The sequence below is a fragment of the Acartia tonsa genome, chromosome 9 (assembly GCF_053477335.1).
Source record: "Acartia tonsa isolate MP-2025a chromosome 9, ASM5347733v1, whole genome shotgun sequence".
NCBI classification, from domain to species: domain Eukaryota; kingdom Metazoa; phylum Arthropoda; class Copepoda; order Calanoida; family Acartiidae; genus Acartia; species Acartia tonsa.
Window position 1 is genome coordinate 6,443,035 of NC_137268.1, and position 24,272 is coordinate 6,467,306.

The following is a 24,272-nucleotide window of genomic DNA, read 5'->3' on the forward strand; positions in this document are numbered from 1 at the left end:
GATGTCTATGTGTCTTTCCGTAACGATGGATCACGCTAACCCCTGAACTGATAAAACTTTAATTCAATTGGAGATTTTCATATTTCCTGAGAAGTTATTAAACCATTTAACTATTTCAACCAAGGAGAAATCGCCATGAAAAAAAACACCCCTCCCCCTAAAAAAAGTTTTTTTAGATTTCCAACTTTCGTTATATCGTATGGAGACCATATATGATGATGGTATTTCTCTTCAGTTTGTTTGTCTTTCTAAATACAAACTTTTATGTTAAGGAATATTTCAAATCTAATTTTAAATATTGATTTTAAAATTTGGTAAACTAAAGCCTAAATACTTTTGGAACTTTATTTGGATATACATTTCTTATTTAAGATCATCGAAATGGCTCAACTAAGCATTTTGTGAAACTTGTAAGCCCAAGTAGGTTTTAGGCTATTCAAAATGAAATGAAGGTTTTTAGATACATTTTCTCAAAGTATACTACATAACTTTTATAAATGTTAAAAATTTATAGTGGCCTATCATTTGAAGTTTTTGTTTTAAAAATACGGATTTTTATTATTTCCAATCAAAATTTTATTTACGTGTTATCTAAATAAAAATTGATATAAAATTGACGAATTGGTTTTTGATATTCAGAACAATCACACATCATTTGGTTACAAGTGTTCATATGTTACTGCTAAATTTCTATTAATTGATAAAAAGTTTATTTCACATGTCCCCAAACATTTTAAATAACGTTTTCTTATTCGTTGGCTCAACAACTTTAGGGACTTTTATTGAATTTTGATTGGTTGGTTTAATAAAGTGAGTGCCCAAATGTTTCATCCACTAAGTGCAATCTACAAAAGGAATAATTTTGTATATACTCTTTGGAGATTAATTAATTTATCAGCCAATATCTTATCCCATTAGATCCCGGCGATAACAGTCATTCTTAAACCATTAGAAATTATCATTATCTTAAGTCGATAATTGTCAATTATTGTATAAAAGTAACAGGATGTCTTTGAGACTTTGTGTTTGTCTATCTTTCTTATGTACCAAAAGATCTCATTAACAGCTGAGCAGAAATGGTTTTTCTTTACAGTGAAGCTTTTCCTAGGTCCTGGGAAGGTTTATAATTATTTTGGGGTAGGTTAGCAGCTTAAGGTTGATATTGTCCTATTAAGTAAACATACATATTTCTAATAAATGTAGATAATAGTATGTTAGCAATGACAACTTTTTTCTCATGCCCTATTGTCAAAGTAATTTATTAAAATTGCAATACTTTGCTACCTATTTTGACAGCGTTGTTATAGAGAAACATTGTTAGATTTGGCTTTGCCTTGCATGATATAAAACAGATTTTGGTTGCAGAGAATACAAATATTAGACATAGAGAGCCAGTACAATTTAAGTTCTTTCACTGGCTGTATTTAACTTATTCTCTCTCTCTCTCTCTCTCTCTCTCTCTCTCTCTCTCTCTCTCTCTCTCTCTCTCTCTCTCTCTCTCTCTCTCTCTCTCTCTTTCTCTCTCTCTCTCTCTCTCTCTCTCTCTCTCACTCTCTTTCTTTCTCACAATTCTTTCATAGGTTTTAGACTCATTTTTTTGGTTAAAAATCATCTAACCGTGTACCTTTATTACTTTTTGGGTTTCTGATCTATTTTGTGTGAATAAAAACCTCCCCTATTGACCCTTCCCTGCCCGTCCCCTTTTTATTCTTTTGTAGTAACGCAGCTACTGCATAGTATTAGCATGTCTGTACGTCCATTCGTAAAACCTTTCGTCAGTTGCTACTTAAGAGGCCATGGAAATTCAATTTTTTTTTTATTATGGGAGTGTGGTTAATTTTTTGTAGGGGCGACTTACCTAGGGAGAGGAGTGGTACCCTCCCCTAAAATAGTTATAAACCTTCCTTGGACCTTTGAGAAGCTACATTGTAAAGGGAAACCATATCGGTTCAGTGGTTAGCGAGATCATTCGATACACACATAGACATTATCTTACATTTTTTTTGCAACATTATAAATTACTGTTTTATTTAACTAATGTATTGTTAGCCTTTTGTGGTTGCGCTATTTATGCAAAAAAAATTCCTTGTTTTCATATGCATATTATGCCTTCCCTTTTAGGCCTATAAAAAAACATACAACCCCCCTTTGTTTTCCCACAAATTTAGTTTTGGGTTCTTTTTGTCTCAAAATATTAATATTTGATTTTGGAATGATTTTGTCTATGATATTTAAATGTGTATTTTTTGGAAATAACAAGGATGACAACATCCATAAGTAGCGAAGCTCAAAAATTATGGATGGATATCTGGAAAAAAAAGAACTATAGAGCAGTTTCATAAAAAAACATTAGTCTAAAATCACGAAACTTTGTAATATTTATAACGTGAAAATCTAGGAATCGATCTAGCACCTCAACCAATAAGCAAATCTTAATGAAACTTTGTGGGGATATGTTAATTGTGAACTTATTCAATCCCTAAAATATCAGTTGTCTGTCTTGAATATTAGTAAAGAAAATCATGAAAACTTAAAATTCTAAGAATCGAACTAGCACCCCAACCAATAGGCAAATCTCAATAAAACGTCATAAAAGTATGTAGGATGTTAAAGTATTCAATCCCTGAAAATTTCAGCCGTCTATCTTAACAAAAAATAATAATAAAAGTTGACAAAATCATGAAAACTAAAAAATGTAGGAATCGATCTAGCACCCTAATTAATTGACGAATCTTAATGAAACTTAGTAAAAATATGGAGAATGTTAACATATTTAATCCCTGAAAATTTTAACCTTCTATCTTTTATAGGAGTCGATAAAATCAATTTTCCCCCTTTTCTGTCTCTAACGGACAGACATTTCGAATTTTAGAGTAGCTTCGCTACTAATAAAAATGTAAATAACAGTTAGAGGATAACTTTTATATAACAGATTTGACCACTTTTATTAATTACACCATCAACTTTTAAAAATAGCCTAAAATGTCATTGGCACATATACAAAGCAAGCTATCCTGTGATATAAAGATTGTTGAAGTCATATACAAAATACACTTTTTCTATGTCCTTATGTCTAAGAGTTTATTCAATAAAGCTATATTTTATTTAAGTATTTGCGTAAGTAAACTAGTATGCACCACGCGGTTTTTTCAGGGAGGAAGGGGACATTGAGCTGTTTATTAAACTGGTCACCAAAGTTTTATATTAACATTTTCTTATTCCTAGCTTATCAACTTTGAGAACTTTTCTTCAATTTTGATTAATTGGTTAATTAAGTTGAGTGTCCAAATGTTTCAACCACTAATTGTGGAAGGGGTAATTTTATGTATCACATTTTAGATGTACATCAATTTATCGTCCATTGTCTTATACAAGCTATCTATTTTTTCAAAATCTTAAAACTATTAAATACAACTATAACTTAAAAACGCTTCTTTTAGTCATTAAACAGTACTAGCAGAAAAATTTGCCTTTGTTCTTTTTTATCAAAGTGTTATTTGTCTCTCAATTTAATGGTTAATTTAATATAACTCTTGTTTAATGATTTTGCTTTTTTTTATAAACACCCTACTAGTACTCAACTCATATACGTACGTGTTGACAGGCATTAAAGAAAGCATTAGCCTTATTAATCTATAGTCATAATGATCCGTGTTTCTATCTATCTATTTCAAACAAGGATAACAACATTCATAGTAGAGCATATTATCCTTATTAATCTATAGTCATAATGATCCGTGTTTCTATCTATCTATTTCAAACAAGGATGACAACATTCAAAAGAAAGCATATTATCCTTATTAATCTAAAGCCATAATTATCCGTGTTTCTATTTACCTATTTCAATCAAAGATAACACGATTCATAGGAGAACATGTTATCCTAATTAATCTATAGCCATAATGATCCGTGTTTCTATCTATCTATTTCAAACAAGGATGACAACATTTATAGGAGAGCATTTTATCCTTATTAATCTATAGCCATAATGATCCTGTTTCTATCTATCTATTTCAAACAAGGATGACAACATTCATAGTAGAGCATATTAGCCTTATTAATCTATAGCCATAATGATCCGTGTTTCTATCTATCTATTTCAAACAAGGATGACAACATTCATAGTAGAGCATATTAGCCTTATTAATCTATAGCCATAATGATCCGTGTTTCTATCTATCTATTTCAAACAAGGATGACAACATTCATAGTAGAGCATATTATCCTTATTAATCTATAGCCATAATGATCCGTGTTTCTATCTATCTATTTCAAACAAGGATAACAACATTCAAAGGAGAACATATGAGCATAAGTACTATCAATAATAAGCCTTCATATCTATCTAAAACAAGAACAACAGCAGTATAGGAAAGTATCAGTATAAAACATGTATTAGCTTTATTAATTCTAATTGTCCTTATATTCATTTTTTTAAAAACAATAATAACTAAATTTCTAGATAAAATGAAAATAATCAGCATTAAAATTACTTTCATGTTGCTTCAGTTTACTACGTACAGAACCTAATAATAGAAAAGCTTTGTTAAAAAATAGCTATTTTACTATGTGTCCTAATGAAGCATTATGTATTCCTAATTAAGACCTGAGAAATTCCTATTATCTATAGGTTAGAATTCTTTAAATTACAATGTTATATTATTGTCATTTAAAAAGGTATGCCATACAAAATTGTATTTTTATAAAGAGCAAATCAGTATTAAGTTTTTGTTGCACGATCATAAAGGAAGCCTAGCTATATCAAAATAGTTTAACCGATTTTAAACTTTGCATAACGATTTCTGTATTATTAAGGAATAATTTTAAAAGCCTTTTAAAAAGCATCAAGAATTTACATGCAATAGAAAATGGAAAAAATCTACAGTTTTGTAGGATAACCTTTCATTAAAATATTTGAACTTTAACATTTTAACCTTACTTAAATAGTTTTAGTAACACTTTTACTTTCAAAATTTATCATACAAGCTTAATGATAGTTATATAAAAATCCAATTATATAAGATTGTAGTTTTTTTTTGTCTAAAGCTTAAGATCTCAATATTTACTGAATCGATTGGTTTCTCTGTTTTAAGAAAGCATCACATAATTTATATGTTTTAGTTTTATGCTACTTTTTATAAATTTATAAGTGTTTAAGTGCCCGAAAATGCAAATATTTATGCATAGTTCAAATTTGATATGAAGATTCGAACATGACGGACGCACGGACTATCCTTATTTATAAAAAAGCTGGATTTGAAATGTAAATGAACTAAAGTGCATAAAATCAGATACATACATTATGTCTGGTTTATTTCAATTATGTAATGACAAAATGGTATTGACACAAATTGTTATACAATAAAGTTAATATAATAATTATAACTAGCGGCTACGCCCCTAGAGGCCTCAATTAAAACATGCTAAATTTTTTGTATGATATACTTATCCTATTCATATGATTTTTACGATAATGATTCTTGGGACAACATGGTACAGTATAATCAAATCTAAGAAATAAAAAGTATTTCCTATATTTACGCATTTTTTTAACAGATCTATTGACAATTTCGTTTAGACTTAGAAATTAATTTTCTGCTTATAAAGCTACGAACCCCTTACAAGAGTTATGATCCGTTTGTCCTTCCTTCTGATTTTAGAGCTTTGCTTTTATGGATGCTGTCATCCTTGTTTCTAATAAACTGGATAACAAGATATACTTTAAATAAAGTTTGGGGATGCGGAAGGACGTTTGCCAGCTATTCCATTTTTTTACCTGCACAAGGTTTAAATACCTCCCCCTGAAAAAAACCTGTACACGCCACTGATAAAGATTATTTTGTTAGTTTATTTACTTTCATAAAATTTGACAAAAATCAACAATAATTTTAGTGTGATATTTTCAATCAAAATTATCACTTTTGTTAGTTTTGCTTTTATATCGTTTTGTTGGGATACAAAAAGACTTGTTTGAAATTTAGAAAATTCATTTCAACAGGGTATCAAAAAGGCAATGAAAATTCCCCCATGAATTATTTTTTGGGTTGGGGGAGTAGATTTTTTGGTAAGATTTTCATACCCTTTCTATATGATATATGTATAGCCACGACTTATATAACGCTTTCCTAGAATTGTATAAATGATCTTTAAGTAATAACATGTTTTTTAGTATCAAAACCTATCGCCAAAAATTGTTGGGTGGGGCCTAAATTTGTGAAACCATTTCTCGTGGTTTATGTTATCATTACACCTAAAAACCGAATTTTCATTTTGCAAAATCCAGAAACTTTATTTTTACCCGTTTTGTGCCCCCCTTTCGATTTTAACAGATTTTTTTGTTTTTGTAAGTATATATTCATTCCAGTAAGATCTTGGTAACGGCTGAAACAAATTGCAATGTTAAGGGAGGCTTGGTATTAATTAAACTTATGAGGTTACAGGCAAATGGAGCGGGGTTAAATCCCTAAAAATATGAAATAAAACATTGACAATCCAATGTGCTAGGGGGCTTTTATAAAAAGGGGTCCCTTGTACCTAAATGTAATTTTCCATTCCCAAAAAAGAACGTCTGATTGTTTATTGATAGATCAGATCAGGAAATACAAAAAAGCGGTCTATTCATCTATCGATCCTATTATTCATCTATCTATCTTCCGAAATAAAATAGATATATTTATATAGGTCCTATTAAGGTTTATAAATATAAATAAGAGAAATCGCCTCTACAGGACTCAATTGGTATTTCCGCTAATCCCATCATAAAAAGGATTCAGTTTTTTCTGTCTGTAGCTAAAATGTAGTAAAATGGTGGTACTCATCAGGAAAGCTTAGTACTTGTTTTTTTGTGTGGTTTAATGCTATTTTCTTTACCTCAAACTCGACAGCTTTCTAAGCTAGGGGAATATCAACTAGTTCAAATACTGGTTTTATTATTACTTGGATCTTACACCAGAATACCACGTACTTTAATAAAGTGACACTAGTTGCTGGCTAAAATAATGTCATCCCTGCATCATCCCTTTTAACCCCATCCCTTTCTCTTCTACTGGATGAACAAACTGACCATCGAGTGATGTCCATGTTGGCAACGTAAATTAATGTCAATTTTTCCCATGTCATAATATCCACATATATTCTATATCCATTGTTCAAATATATCATAACAAAGGTAGGGAAACCTTATTGATGAAAGAAATTGAGATACCTAATAAGTTAAAATTCTCTTTCTTATTTTAAATATTATTTAGTACTTTCAATTTTTCAGTAGCGTAGCTTCTTTTAATTTTGCTATGTCCGTCTGTCACCGGTATTTAGAGATAAGATAAAAGAATCAGACTATGGGCGATAAACTTATAAATTAAAAATTTTATATGAAAGTATGTCTTGAAGCCAAGTGCATATACTGTATTAGTCAATATAATTTGCAGTCAAATAAGTGATTTATTAGCAGTTTTTGAATGAACTCAGATTTACTGTTCTTTTCTTATTTATTTATTTTTACTTTATTAACTAAAAATTGTTTCAAAATCATAAAACAAAAACTGTGTATTTATGTAAAAACACATCCTTCTTAAACGTATTAATGTCCAGAAATTGGCTTCTAATACCAGATCACATTACTATAACATTTATGTATATATCTTAAATAGCGACGCTTCTCTAAAATTAGGGCATATCTGACTTATATTAAATAACTAGCGGCTTCGCCCCAAGAGGTAATGGGATGTAGAATTGTTCTTAGAGCTATAGGGTAAGTATCAAACAATTTCTCTTATCAAAGGATAAAAACATATTTTTTTCAAGTTATAGAACTCCCGATACCCCAAAAAAATACCAATCTCTCCTCCCATTCACCCCTTTCTGAATTACTCTTAAAGCGCAAATCAAATTCAAGGGGGTAAGACCTACGATAACCCTTAGGCTAAAGGCTTGGGGTGTAGCCACTAATAATTATTCACGTTCTTTAAAGAAAGCGCAGTAAAGTTTTTTATTTATATAATAAACAAGTACCTTTATTGCAGTCATTTGTATTTTTCATAAAAAAGCTATAGAGTAGCTATACTCCTAAAAATAACGATTAGAAATGAATTTATTTGTGAGACAAAGACATGTTAAAATTACGATTAATAGGTACTAATGACCCTAATACTACCAGGGATTAGGGTATAGTAATAGTTCTTGCATAGACAGCTTTCCGCGGTTATTAAATTGAAAAAATTTAAGATTTAATCCGTTTTTGTTGGCCCCTAAGGGACTTAAAGCCTAGGCTTACAAAACTGGCATTGGTTTTATGATTTATATTTCAATATTCGTAGAAAATTGTCTGTAATACGATGCTATACTGAAGTTTCAGTATGTCTAGGAACCGGTTCTAAACCACCGGATATTAATCAGTTTCAAATTAATACTGGAAAGGCTTAAATTTCAACAAAAAAAAGAAGAAAATATTGAGATTAGGAAAGTTATGAATTTAAAGTAATAATAACTTTAATAACCAATAACCTTATATCCCTGGCATGCTACAATATACTTGTTAAATAATTTTAGGTTCAGGAACAATAGAATCGATAAATGGATATTATCTATAATACAAAGTAGAACGATGTCTGTCTGTCTATTTGTTTGTCTGTTTATCTGTTTGTTTGTAGCGAAGGATCTCGCTAACCGCTGAACCGATCGGGTTCTCCTTAACAGGGTAGCTTCTCATAGTTCCCGGGAAGGTTTTTAACTATTTTCTTGGGGGGTGGGACACCCCCAAAAAATGAAAAATACCCCCCAAAAAAAAAAAAAAATTCTTTAAAACTAAAATTACCTGAAATAGTGGGGTCGACTACCCCTCCCCCCCAAAAAAAAAATTTACCCCTCCCCACAAAAAAAAAATTTCTTTTATATCTAATATACGAAAAATTGGAGAGAGAGAGAGAGAGAGAGAGAGAGAGAGAGAGAGAGAGAGAGAGAGAGAGAGAGAGAGAGAGAGAGAGAGAGAGAGAGAGAGAGAGAGAGAGAGAGAGAGAGAGAGAGAGAGAGAGAGAGAGAGAGAGAGAGAGAGAGAGAGAGACAGAGAGACAGAGAGAAAGAGAGAGGAGAAGGAGAGAGAATGAGAGAGAGAGAGAGAGAGATAAAGAGAGAGAGAGAAAGAGAGAAGAAGATAGATAGATAGAGAGAGAGAAAAAAAGGGAGAGAGAGAGAGAGAAAGAAAGAAAGAGAGAGAGTGAAAGAGAGAGAAAAGAGCATTTAAGAAAAATAGATAGATAAAGTGAGAAAGAAAAAGAAAGAAAAGTCAGCAGTTTTATAAAAACAGCAAAATTTTCACTTTTAGAGGCTAGGGGCGAAGCCGCTAGTTTAGAGTATAAAGAGGAAAGATAGATAGATAGAAAGATATGTAGATGAGAGGGAGGGAGAGAGTGTGCGGTGAGAGAGAGAGAGAGAGAGAGAGTGAGAGAGAGAGAGGGAGAGAGAAAGAAAGAGAGAGAGAGAGAGAGAGAGAGAGAGAGAGAGAGAGAAAGAGAGAGAGAGAGAGAGAGAGAGAGAGAGAGAGAGAAATAGTGAGAAAATAAGAAAGAGATGGATATTTATGAACATGTTTTCTCCCAATACCCCTGATATTAGTAGTAGCAAATTATTAATAATTCCATTCTAAAAAAGACCTCTCCCTACACCCCTGATATTAGTAGTAGCAAATTATCGATAATTCCATAATATAAAAGACCTATCCCTACACCCCTGATATTAGTAGTAGCAAATTATTAATAATTCCATACTATAAAAGACCTCTCCCTACACCCCTGATATTAGTAGTAGCAAATTATCGATAATTCCATACTATAAAAGACCTATCCCTACACCCCTGATATTAGTAGTAGCAAATTATTAATAATTCCATACTATAAAAGACCTCTTACTTCACCCCTGATATTAGTAGTAGCAAATTATTAATAATTCCATACTATAAAAGACCTCTCCCTACACCCCTGATATTAGTAGTAGCAAATTATTGATAATTCCATACTATAAAAGACCTCTCCCTACACCCCTGATATTAGTAGTAGCAAATTATTGATAATTCCATACTATAAAAGACCACTCCCTTCACCCCTGATATTGGTAGTAGCAAATTATTGATAATTCCATACTAAAAAAGACCTCTCCCTACACCCCTGATATTAGTAGTAGCAAATTATCGATAATTCCATACTGTAAAAGACCTCTCCTTACACCTCTGATATTAGTAGTAGCAAATTATAGATAATTCCATACTTTAAAAGACCTCTCCCTACACCCCTGATATTATTAGTAGCAAATTATCGATAATTCCATACTATAAAAGACCGGAAACTTTATCACAAAATTTTATTCTCAAAATTCCACCTCTCTCTATTTACATCAAAAAGTAGCCTAGAAAAAATCCTAAACAAAGACAAATAAATATATTAAAAACAAGGATGACAACATCCATAAAAGCGAAGCACTGAAACGGTAGGACAAACGGACAATAATCACAATATAAATGTATAAGTATCGGAGCAAAATTGTAAGTAAATTTGTTGAAAAACTGCTTGATACACGATAATGTTTATGGACATACTTACATTTTAGGACTTGATTATAGAGTTGCTTTGCTTATAACATTATACTTTGTTGTCCCAGAAATAAACATACCAAAAATCAGATCAATCGGATGATTAGATCACAAAAAAATTGTTGTTAAATCAGTAAAAGAATCAACATGTTTAAAATGGACGTACGGACATTCTTGTTATGATTATAGAGTTGCTACGCTTTCTTAATCGTACCTAACTACTAAAGGAATCACCATGCAAAGTTTGAAATCGATAGGACTAAATTAACGAAAAAAGCTATCCGTTTGTGACGGACGGACGGACCGACCCTAATTATAGAAAAGCTTCGCTTTTAAAAATATATAAGTAATCAAAGATGTCCAAAGTAAATAACACAAAAAATGTAGGTTTTTACTCCTTTACTATAAGTCATGATTGACCCCTCCAACCCCTCCACAAAAAAGTTGAATTAACCACCAATAAAGACCCCCCCCCCCCTTAAAACAAAATCTTAGACGTCCATGGTAGCAATTAACAGCTATAATATTTTAAAGTCCATAAAAATGCATAATTTATCTGCCAAGTCAAATTTTAGCCTCCATAAAAGTCTACAAATAAAGCAAACGACTGGACGTAATTTGAAGTGGTTAATTTAAAAGGGAATCATAGAAATTCATTTGGTGTCCTTTTTTGCTATTTCAAATTTTATCATTTTCTTTTCAAAAGTATGGGATATTAGAAGAGTCACCACTCTGTAAAAAAAATTCCAAATGACGGCAAAGATACAAACTACATCAAATTTGATTACATAGAATTTGTTTCAAAGGTATAAAATTATAATCAATTTTTTAAACAGTATCATGTATTTACTTTGTATACAATTTTGTTCAGACTTGTAAAATAATATTTTGCTGAATAAGTTCTGACAATTTACAAGTGAGTAAATGCTCACTTGTCCTACCGTTTCAAGGGTTCGCTTTTTGGGATGCTGCCATCCTTGTTTCTATATTGTTTTGGTTCTAAATTACTTTTGATTTCAACCGGATTTGGATTATTAATGTTTTTTGCCGTAAAAAACTCTTTAATAATACAATACCATTTAAGTTTTAAAGAGATTTTTAAAGGGAAGCTTTTCTTTTATTGGGGTCTAGCGCCACTTAGTTAGATCCTCAGTCCAGCAAAGACAGTTACGTTTAATACATTATATCAAAAGATAGTTATTTAACGTATCGTATCATAGGCAGCTTTCATGTAGATAGTAAATTAAAAATGTTAGGATAATTTTAGCTTAAGTTGTATTTCATTGTTTTATTACTCGTGGAAAGTTGTCTAATATACGGTGCAATACTTGAATTTTCAGTATGGCCCAGTTTTACTTTTTTTCCATTTATTTTTATTTTATTTAATTGAACCAAAATTATAAATAAATGAATCTGTCTTTCAAGAATAGCATAATACATAGATAGTATTACTTATGTCAGCAATTAGAAATTTAAAATTATGGTTTTTAATAAAAAAGGTTAGAAAAGCCTTTTGTTTTTAAAAAATGTATTGGTTAAGCTGTTAATGAGATCTTAAGGCACAAACATCCACAGAAAGGAGAGCAGAAATAACTCATATAAGTTTTAGCATCAAGGGGGGTGGTTGTTTTGGTTTTACTAAATATCTCATAAAGTTTCCTTTTAAATCAGTAAAAATAATTCAAGTTTTCCGTATAATCCTAAGGAATCTATTTAAGTCATTGATATCTAAGTATTCACCAAAAAAATTTTAGGTTTTTACCTTATATACAAAGTCATAATGTAGAAATTAGGATTTATTTAGAATTTTTTTAATTTTGGTGCTACCCAACCGACTTTGACCGGACACCACGGCCGACACAGACCAGATATCCTAATAAAATCAACTCTTGCCGACGTATAATTACTAAACTTAAAAAGTCATGAAGTCACAACTCTCTAGCATACCTACAAAAAAATGACATTGAAAAAATAGAGGGGGGGGGGTCAATATGACCCCCCTCCCCCCCCCCCCCCGATCTGTAAGGGTTAATCGTTTCGAACTTTAGATATTTTAACCTATCTTTGCATAGAGATTAAACCTTCAGTAGGAGAAAAGCTTTGCCAATTTTAAATCGCATCGCGAATTATTTTGATTGCAAAAAATCTTTTGGATCATGCAAATTTTCTTCAAGTCTGGTTTTAAAACATTTCTTTTAACTTTTTTTCTTTTTCCTAATGTGATTTTTCTTTTATAAAAAGGCCAATAGAGTCTATAAGAAGCGCAGCAGTAAAAAAATCGTTATGCCATTACATATTTTAGACATTTGCTTTTAAAAAGTATCTTCCATTAATTGAAAATTACTACATTATTAGGTAGACACTTTTTGACAAGATTAAATTACCCCCACCCCAAATCTTTATCCCCCTGTTATCCCCACTGAAATAATTACCCCCACTAACAAATCAAGGGGGGGGGGGGGTTAACTACAACCCCCATTATATTTCAGTGGGGGTAATTATACCTCCAAATAAGCAAAAGGGTTAACAAATTTCAGCGCGCTTTGCGCGGCACTTTACCTCCCAACAAATGAAAAAGCATAGACGTCCTTGCTTTCTTTCACTGGTATGGATGAAATAAAGAATATAAAAATCTTCAAAAAAAAGAAATACAAGTTTTTTAAAACTGACATACAGGTCTAAAATCATGTAATATATGCTTTCCACAAAACAGCAAATTTTTAGCGAATTTTGAAAAAGCGAAGATTTGAAAAATCTAAATCTAACCTACTAATCTATTTGCAACATTGCATGGGGATTCATGTAATAAGAAACAATTCTGAAAGCGTAACAGCTTCATAATCTTTATATGAAAGGCCTTGCATAAATTTTTACTTTTTAAAAATTTTTGTATGATAAAATTAGCCAATTCATCCGATATGTGTTTAAATATTTAATCATTCTAGTTTAAAATTCATCAGTAAATCCAAACCTTGTTAAAATGCTGAAACGTCTTTCATAAGAAACTCATTTTACTTTAATTTTGCTTACATTATGGACCTCTTTTTTGCAATATATTTATGTTGGAAGCAAAGCTCCTCTATAATCAAGATTTGTAAGTATAATTAATTTAAAAATATTATAAAACTAAATGAAGTAGTTTATATAACCAAAAATACAAACGGTCGTACGTAGAAAAATAATACTTTTTTCTATATTCTAAAAGTTTGACATTTTTCTCTATATAATTGTTGCATATAGTCATCCTTGTTTGCAAAAAAATGCCCATTGACCCAAAACCACTGTAGCTGTCCAGGGAGGGAGGGGGCATTGGACATATGTTTATTACACTAGTACCCAAAGTTTTATAATAACGTTTTCTTATTTGATGGATTAACAACTTTCGGGACTTTTATTGAATTTTGATGGATGGTTCATTAAGTTGAGTATCCTAACGTTTCAACCACTATTTGTAATCTATAAAGAGGGTATTTTGAACATCAATTTACCAGGCAATTGTCTTATCCCTTAGATCCCTGGTAGCTGTCTGTGTGGGCTTTATTCAAGTTTAGGTCAAAACGGAACAATTATGTTTATAAGTAGCGCAGCAATATTAAATCAACAAAATTTAACAATAAATTATATAGCTTTTAAATGATGGCTTCATTTAGCTTTAGAAGAGAATTTCCAGCATAGCTTCGGAAAAATCATGTAACATCGTATTATAAACAGTTTTCTAAGAATATTAAAGTTAAAATAACAAAACTAATTTTACTTTTATAATTTTTCATTTTAGCATCCGAAAGGGGTCTTTAATACGATGCGATAAATAACTATTTTTAGTACTGCAGAAATTTAAGGATAGCTACGAGTTTAACATTCTTCAAAATTAGGACAAACTGACAAAGGTTATGTTGTATGAAAGCTACGTCAAATTCGTGCGCGATGATTACTATAATAAAGTCAGGAAGAGGGTATGTTATTTAAAAACTATCCTTATATAAATTAACAGGACAGCTTGCGTCTGTCTGTCTGTGTGTACCGAAGGATCTTGCTATCCCCTGAACCACCGATATGGTTCTCCTTCACAATGTAGTTCTTTCAAGGTGGTTTACAACTACTAAGGGGAAGGGTACCACTACCCTCCCTCCCAAGAGAGATCATACCCCCCAAAATTGAATTTAAAATGAATATTGTACGGATTTATTTTTTGGTTTTGTAATACTTGACCATGTCCGTAATAAACTAAATTTCTCTTTTTCTCAATCACCATTTTTATGCATAGCTAATATGATAAATTACAAAAACAAGAACAATAAAACACATGAGTAGCACAACTTAACAATTTAAAAACATTTTTATGCATAATATGATGCATTACAAAAACAAGAACAATAAAATACATGAGTAGCACAACTTAACAATTTAAAAACATTTTTATGCATAGCTAATATGATGCATTACAGAACAAGAACAATAAAATACATGAGTAGTGCAACTTAACAATTTAAAAACATTTTTATGCATAGCTAATATGATACATTACAAAAACAAGAACAATAAAATACATGAGTGGTGCAACTATAACAATTTAAAAACATTTTTATGCACAGCTAACATTATGCATTAAATTAACAAGAACTATAAAGTTCTTAAGTAGGGCAGCTATGCCAATCTACAAACATTTTTATGCATAGCTAATATGATGCATTACAAAAATAAGGACAATACAGACCCTAAGCAGCACATCTATGACAATTTAAAAACATTTTCATGTTAATAAAATGAAAAATATCTTTAGATTTTTCTGTTTGTCGAGCTTAGAATTATTTTAGAATAAAATATACTAACGGCTTCGCCCCTAGCCTCTACGGGCTTTGCCCCAAGAGGTTTGATCAAACCAATTTTTCTTATTTTAGATTTAAAAGAAAAATTTTTAAAATTTTCTTTTGGGTGGGAAATTTTTTTTTTTTTTTGGGGGGGGGGGTAGTCGACCCCACTATTTTAATTTTAGTTTTAAAAAGAAAAAACAAATTTTGGGGTGGGGGTATTTTTCCTTTTTTGGGGGGGTTGGGGGTGTATTGTATTATAGATATACTGTGCATCTACGGGTGGTATATTCAAAAGCGAAGGTAAGTGCAGAAGAATAGTATAAAACCATCCAAAAATTTAAAGATTGAAACCACCCTGCGACCTATGTGAAGCTTCCATGAAATCGAGAACTCAATCGGTTTTGTGGTTATTGAAATCTTAAGCTACATTGAGAGAAACCTTACTACTTAATTTTATTGGATAGAGAAAATACACTTAAACTAATATTCTAGAGTTGCTATGCATTATGATATGCATGTTAAAATTTAATTATTACATGCATACACATTTATTACTAAATTATTCATTTTTATATAATTAACCCAATCAAGCTTTCATTTTTCAATAATTAAAATAATTAGAAGATTTTTAGATTTATTTATATGCGGGAAAGGTTTCGTGATTTTTAAAAAAATATGACAAACAATAGCTGTCGAACTGTTTATACTGACAAAGTTTATCCCATTGTTTGTCTATCTGTCTGTCTGTTTGTATGTCTATCAGTCTGTATATAAGTTGTCTGTCTATCTGTTTGTATGTCTGTTTATCTGCCTGTACGTCCTTATGGCGTTCTTTACGTCTATCTAACTTTACTTAGAGCTTTACATATACTGGAACGATTTGGATCAACTTTTTAGTTTAGCTACATGTGGTAGTTTGAAGCTAAAATTCGGTAGATCTAAAAAAATCTTATATTTGTAACAAAAAAGTGCAATTTTTATTGATTAAAATTTGCTGTAGGTTTAAATTCCAAAATAGCAATATGTTTATTGTTGTTTATTTATATTAATCATCAAATATTTAAAATTTTTGCTTGTATTATTAAAATCATATTTATCCTGAAGCATAGAGTACATTGCAAAGGTAAAATCACATAAAAAATATTATCATCTCCACAAAGATATTACTTTCTTTTGGTATGTACATTCCGATTTTGACTGGTTATAAGTAAATATATATTTTTTATGTTATTGGTGCTTTAACTTATACCTTTAATTGTTCCACTGAACCCCGCTAACGTTTAAAAAAAATTTATCATTTAGGAGTTTCCAACCAGTTTCTATGCCTAACCTAACCTGATTAGATTTGTTTCTTCGACGGTCTGTACTTTGAATGTCGCTGATTTTTTTCTTTAAATATTTAGATAAAAAAATTATCAAAATAAATGTGTTTACTAGATGGATTTAGAAAATAAATATCTTTTTTTATATTTCAGGAGTGACAAGTCTGCGAATAGAGAATTTTGATGTACCAAGACATGCAATAGAGGTAAAAATTATTTAAACAAGTATGACAACATACATAAAAGCGAAGCTCAACAAATCAGACAGAAAGACGAACATAGAGTAACATTTCATTTAATATTACTTGTAAACAATATGCTTAATATAGACATACTTACATTTTAAGACTTGATAATATAGATGCATCGCCTATATACCCATATTTAAAAAGTCACGCAGTTTGGGATCTTTATCCTTTACACACAGAAAATAAGATAGAAAAAAACGCAGGTTCATCCAGGTAAAGAACAAAAATATTTTTTTGACTAAAACAAAGCATTTTAACTTACCAAAATACTAAAATATCTTCTAGTAGTACATTATCATAAAAATACAGGTCTTCAAGTCAATTTCAGGTTTCAGGTATGATCTTGCAGGTCCTGATCCTCCAGGTTTCCAGAAATCTTTAAAAGGCTCCTTTGGCCGCAATTTTTGACTTAGAGACGTCAAATTTTAAACTTAAGCTTTTCTTACATATTTTCATAACATATTAAAGATCCGCCGCCGTTTTCCCGCCGACTGCGGCGGCTGGCAGCTGCCAAGTACAGCTGCAGCCGCTGAAAATTATATTTTGATATCTCTAATATAAAATTTTCATAAAGATAAACATTTTCTGCAAAAAGTTGCTCTTCTGGCTTCAAAAATAAGAAAATTACAGCTATTTGAAATTTTAAAGTAAAATAGGACCTAAAAACAAAGGTTGTTAAATAAAAGGGTGAAGGAAGCGAAAATTGACTTTGACTTACCTAGAGTGGGAAATTCATTACCAAACAGGGGACTTGCACAAAAAATTTTAGCCCTCTATCTCTAATAGGAACTGAGATAATAGAGGGGGGGGGCGTTGAACGCCCCCCCCCCCTACCCCGACCGATTAAGGTGCGGTAAGGGGCCCGACTGTAAAGGGATAATATGATGCCTTATCGTCCTAGAAATCATTGTTCCAGAAATCTATTTTTTATAATCTGAAAAAGTAGTTGTTAAAAAGGTAAAAAAATCTTAACATGACTAAATTAACAATAAGATATCTGCGTTTCGTACGGAGGAATGGTAAGACGGACCTACCTTATCAATACAAAATCTTTGCTTTAAAATATTAATTCAAACAGGCATATTTATATAATAAAATACTTTAATCAAAGTGTTAATGCGCTTCATTTCAAATTTCATTACTTGTATAATTTTGACACAGTCATCAAAGTATGTCCCAATGTATTTTTATGCTTTTTATGCAGCCTAATTGAAAGCATGATTTTTAAAATTCCACAAATGCAATATATACAGGAATCGTAAGGGACTGGGTATTGGATATTATAAAAATGTACCCCAAATGAAAATGATAAATAAAGAGTGTAAAATAATTAGTTCAAAAGTATGAACAATGTTACTTTATACAGCCCCATCAAGATGCAATATTACCCATGAAAGCAAGAAAGTAATATAACCAGTTCATAAACTTTATTGAACAGTAGAATTTACAATGCTTTGCCTCCCCCCCCACCCTCCCTGATTGAAAGTAATTTACAACCCTTTCCTCCATCCATCATGCATTATCCATCGAAGGATAACTTCACAAGAAAAAATTTATTGTTTATTGTTTATTTTCCGACACACAGAAAACTGTCCCGAATTTGTAATAATTTTGAGGAACAAGACTCCAGTGACGTCATATTTTTTTTCCCGAAAAAGGGAAGGGGGGAAGAAAATCTCTTCAAAAGAGATGGGGAAAACCCCCTTTTCTCCCTTTTTCTCCCATCTCTTTTTTCTTCTCCCCTTCCCTTTTTTTTCTTTCCCCCTTCCCTTTTTCGGGAAAGAAAAATATGACGTAACTGGAGTCTTGTTCCTCAAAAATAATACAAATTCGGGACAGTTTTCTGTGTGTCTTTATTTTCCTATCCTTGAAATCCCTGAATAATTGCGCTGATTAATTACTCGACAATTCAGAAAAAAAATTCTAAACAATTTTTATTTAACATTTCACTGTAAAGTACAAAATAAAAGTACTTAAAACAACATGTATTGTGCATCTATCTCTCTTTAAGTATAACTATCAAATATAAATTATTTAATCTAATGATTTATCTATTTTCTATTGATATCAATTCATGTATCTATCTATTAATCTATATTTCCATATGTGTAATCAACTATCCATTCACTCGTCTATATATCCATTAATAGATCCATATATATACATATATCCGCTTATTTACCAATCCATATGTCAATTCATATGTCAATCTATTTATATATCCATCTACTAATTTATGAATCTATCTATCTACATGGAGATGATGTACGCCTAAGATGTGATTATGATTTGGAGGGAGAAACTCTATACTCAGTAAAATATCCATCTATCTATCTATCTATCTATCCATCTATAGATCTATCTATCTATCTACAGGGCGATGATGTAAGACTAAGATGTGATTATGATTTGGAGGGAGAAACTCTATACTCAGTAAAATATCCATCTATCTATCTATCTATCTATCCATCTATAGATCTATCTATCTATCTACAGGGCGATGATGTAAGACTAAGATGTGATTATGATTTGGAGGGAGAAACTCTATACTCAGTCAAATTATCCATCTATTTGTACATCTATTATCCATATATTCATCCATCTATCTATCTATCTATATATCCATCTATTTATCTATCTATCTACAGGGGGATGATGTACGACTAAGATGTGATTATGATTTGGAAGGGAAAACGCTATACTCAGTAAAATTATCCATCTATTTGTGCATCTATTTATCTATCTATCTATCTATCTACAGGGGGATGATGTACGACTAAGATGTGATTATGATTTGGAGGGAGAAACTCTCTACTCAGTAAAATGGTATTGGTAAGTACATTTTTAATAGCAGAGCTACTACAAGACTAGGGCAGTGGCGAGTACAGGGTCTTAGGGTCTTGTCAAGGGGGTACGATTTTGAAGGAAGTTGTTTCTCCTCCCCCCCCCCCCCACATTGGCTGTGTCAGAGGGGTGTAGACCCATTTAAAGGACGTGGAGAGTAGTGTAGGTAGGATACACCCCCTACACCCCCCCCTATGCACGCCCCTGCTAGAGTTTGGCCCTACCTACATGTACGTATGACATTTTGAAATATTTGAGGAAATACTGCGGTTAAGACCGTCATACCTTTTTAAAAAAATATACCTATTATGGGGAGTCCTGATACCCTCTCCCCTACCCTGGATTTGTTAAGGTCTTGCTGAGGTCCCAATCTAGTTCTCGTTCTTATGAATTAGTTTGAAATAAAGTCTGAAGAAAAGTACTTTTTAGAATGCGAAGCTTTTCAGTATTTGTGTGCGTTAATTTAAAACATGCTATCCTTTTTATACAACAATTTTTTGTATGACATAATTATCCTATTCATACGATTTTTGGAGCTATGATTACTAGAATAACCAGGTACAATATTTTAAGCGAAGAATCAAAATAATCCATAATAAAAATGTAAGTATGTAAACAGAATTCAGAATTTAATTTTGCTACAAATTTATGTACAATTTTGTTTATACTTTTAGTTAATATTCTGTTTAATATTCGCATTTATAGATGTTGTCACCCTTGTTTTAAACTAATTGCTATTCAAAAGAAGTTATTATGTTAGAAAAGTAGAAAATATATGAATATTGATTTCTTAATTTTATTTATTCTTTTGAAATATTTGAAAGAATTCAAACTATTTAACAGGAATGATCAATATGTATTTTATCTGTTTAATCATTTACTCATATTTATCACAAGCGAAGCTTTTTGCTATTAGGGTTAGTCCGTCTGTCCGTAACGGATAGTTCTTATCGTTAGTTAGAAGTGTCCTATTGATTTCAAACTTGGCTTGGTGATTTCTATAGTAGCTAGGTACTATTTAGAATCGTTAACAGAATGTCTGTACGTCCATTTAAAACATTTAACCATTTTTAACTATTTTTTATGTGTTACATTTATCTTTTTCATCTGATTTTTGAAATACTGATTCCGATTACAACAAGATACAATGCTATATGCGAAGCATTCCTATAATCAGTTCCTAAAAAAGTAGTTATGTCCTTAAACATATCCTGTATTTTAGCTGCTTTGCAACAAATTTTAATATAATATTTTGTTCATACATTTTTGTATATTCTGCTTTTCAGTTCTGACACTGGTGTAATTTTTCGTCTGTCCTATCGTTTCATAGCTTTGCTTTTATGGATTTTGTCATCCTTGTTGAATACTTTAAAGATATAAGTTTATATAATAAAAAGATATTTGTGTGTATCTTAATAATGAAAGATCTCTCTAACCGCTGAATTTCTATGGGTATCTTTCTAGGAGTACTATACTAAATACTAAAATATAAAAATGGGTTTATTATTACTTGGATCTTACACAAGATTATCATGAACTTGTAGCTAATTAAAATAAAGATCCACCTCCTATGCTACATCCCCTCCCCTCCTACTGAAGGAACGAACTGACCAATAAATGTTGACCAAGTTAGCAACCTAAATTCCCAAAGAAATTCCCCTCTAAATCCCCTCTAACAGTATTTAATATTTAACACTGTTTTTTGTTTTTAGTATATCTTTCATAGGCCTTTCCCTGTACATGCAGTATCAATGATTAAAATCTAAACTTGTTCAGGAATGGAAGAGAATTTTACCGCTACATTCCAACAGATGATCCTACTACAACTGTCTTCAGCTCTCCAGAATTAAGAATTCAGGTACAGATAGATAGATAGATAGATAGATAGATAGATAGATAGATATTGGATAGATAGATATTTAAAAAAAAATTTCTTTTGAAATATTATTAAGGAATTATAAAAGGAAATATTTCTCTTTATTATTGATTTTTAAAAGCAAAGTTTTTCTTCAATCAAGGTAAAGCACTAAAAAAGCACTAAATTTTATGACATAGTGTTGTTAATTAAAAACGTCCTTGTATGCTGTTTTGATACTGGATTTTGGTAATGTATCCTAATTTTTATAATGGGATTACTTTGATTATAGCACTTAAAAGCACTGTAACTCTAAAAATTAAATTTTTATTTCTCGTTGTTATTTTGAGCTACGCTGTTGAGTAAGTTGTCATCCTTGTTATCAATATCTCCATTGGAAACAAACAATATTAATAATTCATAATATTTTAATATAAAAACATGTTAAATCTATAAGATTTTTTATATTCAAACATGTATGATATCATCTATAAAAGAAACATTTTTAAAAAATCTATGTATCAAACATTTTGTCATACTTCCCTCTTGTAGTCATGACTTTAGAGTAGCTACGCTTTTTAGAATATAACTTTCAAAAAAATAATTAATGAGGGAAGTAGATTTTCGTGATTTTTCTTGTATTGAGGTTAGGTTACGTTAAGCTCCACACTGTTAAGGTACCTTTAAGGCAACTCAGTGGTCAGATAAATACACAAATAACAAGGATGACAACATCCATAAAAGCGAAGCACTGAAGTGGTAGGATAAACGGACATTAACACTTGTATAGTGTCGGAACTGAATAATAAAAATATAAATGTATTTGTTAAAATTTGTTGAAAAACTGCTTGATAGAGAATAATGTTTATGGACATACTTACATTTTTAGGACTTAATTATAGAGTTGCTTCGCTTATAATATTGTACTTTGTTGTCCCAGGAATCAATATACCAAAAATCAGATTAATCGGATAATTAGATCACATAAAAATTTGTTATTAAAAAAGTTGAAAAATTAACTTGTTTAAAATGGACGTACGGACATTCTAGTAATGATTATAGAGTTGCTACGCTTTCAAATCGTACCTAACTACTACAGGAATCACCATGCAAAAATTGCAATCGATAGGACAATTCTAACATGACTAAAATAACGAATAAAATCTATCCATCTAGGACGGACGGACGGACCGACCCTAATTATAGAAAGGTAGTATTTCATGTGTTGTTGTGTTTAACCATAGCTTAGATTAGTTTATATATAGCAACACAAAAATATCCTCTCCAACCCCCGACTTGTTAGAATGATTTCAAAATTTTCTTGTGTACCCTATACACTTTAAGGGAAATCACACTATAAGTATTCCTTACAAAGGGGTACAGATCATTTTTAAAATCGAAGCTTTTCTATAATTAGGGTCGGTCCGTCCGTCCGTCCGTCCGAGATAGATAGCTTTTATTCGTTAATTTAGGCATGTTAGAATTGTCCTATCGATTTCAAACTTTGCATGATGATTCCTGTAGTAGTTAGGTACGATTTAGAAAGCGTAGCAACTCTATAATCTATGATCTGATTTTTGGTATATTGATTCCTGGGACAACAAAGAACAATATTTTAAGCGAAGCAACTCTATAATAAAATCCTAAAAATGTAAGTATGTCCATAAACTCAATAAACATTATCCTGTATCAAGAAGTTTTTCAACAAATTTTGCTTCGACTCTTATACTTTTATATTCTGATAATTCAGTTTAGACACTATACAAGTGTTAATGTCCGTTTGTCCTACCGTTTCAGTGCTTCGCTTTTATGGATGTTGTCATCCTTGTTGTATACATGTTTCCTTTTGAACTTTATATTTACTTTTAGGAGAACAAGAGTAAAGAAAATGATGTGTTTATTAGCAAAGTCAATACAAATTCAACTGGCATTTTTAGGTAATTATAAAAAAACTTTCTTTATCTATCATTATTTCATTTAAAATCTCTTGTATCTAATTACTATTACTAATAAAGTGATCAATCTATCATTAGGTTTCTTTAAAAATTTCTATTTTTATACAGCTTCAGCACAAAAGTAAAAAGCACAAAGTTTTTATTCATATATTTTATTCTTATATTTATTTATGTATGTAGTGATTAATATATCTATCTATTAATCTATTTATCTATATAGATGTGAGGTTTGACTAGAAGTATTTGTCTCTTAAACAGCTTAAGCACTGAAATTAATAAGTTATAATCAATCTATAAGTCCTCAAAACATCTATCTTTTAATTATCATTATATAAAAATAAATCTATTAATACATCTACTTATACAGTAATACACATATCTATCTATCTATTTATCAATATATCCATTTATCATATGAAATATATCTCTATCTTTACTAAAGTTATAATTAATGTATCTATCTATCAATCCATGTATCTATTTATCTATCTATCTAGATGTGAGGTATCAGCAGAAGCACCTGTATTTCAGACAGCCAGTGCTGAAGATATATTTATTGTTGTTATACTACCAGATCAGCCAGGTCCTGTCATAGCAGGTAATTTTTGGTTGTAATTTTTGTGGACAATTTTAAGACAATTAGTATGGCGCATTTCGA

The 24,272-nt window shown here is 30.9% G+C and overlaps 2 protein-coding genes across 3 annotated transcripts in view; one reads left to right on the top strand and one right to left on the bottom strand.

Moving 5' to 3' along the window:
• Positions 1-24,272, bottom strand: part of LOC145328087 (uncharacterized) — a 633,740-nt gene that overhangs the window by 449,904 nt on the left and 159,564 nt on the right. The window lies entirely within an intron of this gene.
• LOC145328083 (uncharacterized) overlaps positions 1-24,272 on the top strand; it is a 46,397-nt gene that overhangs the window by 18,961 nt on the left and 3,164 nt on the right. The window contains exons 3-7 of the mRNA XM_080171646.1: positions 16,866-16,918; positions 19,722-19,792; positions 21,581-21,662; positions 23,529-23,596; positions 24,112-24,212. Of these exons, the coding sequence (XP_080027772.1) occupies positions 16,866-16,918; positions 19,722-19,792; positions 21,581-21,662; positions 23,529-23,596; positions 24,112-24,212 (375 nt within the window). The remainder of the gene's footprint in view (positions 1-16,865; positions 16,919-19,721; positions 19,793-21,580; positions 21,663-23,528; positions 23,597-24,111; positions 24,213-24,272) is intronic.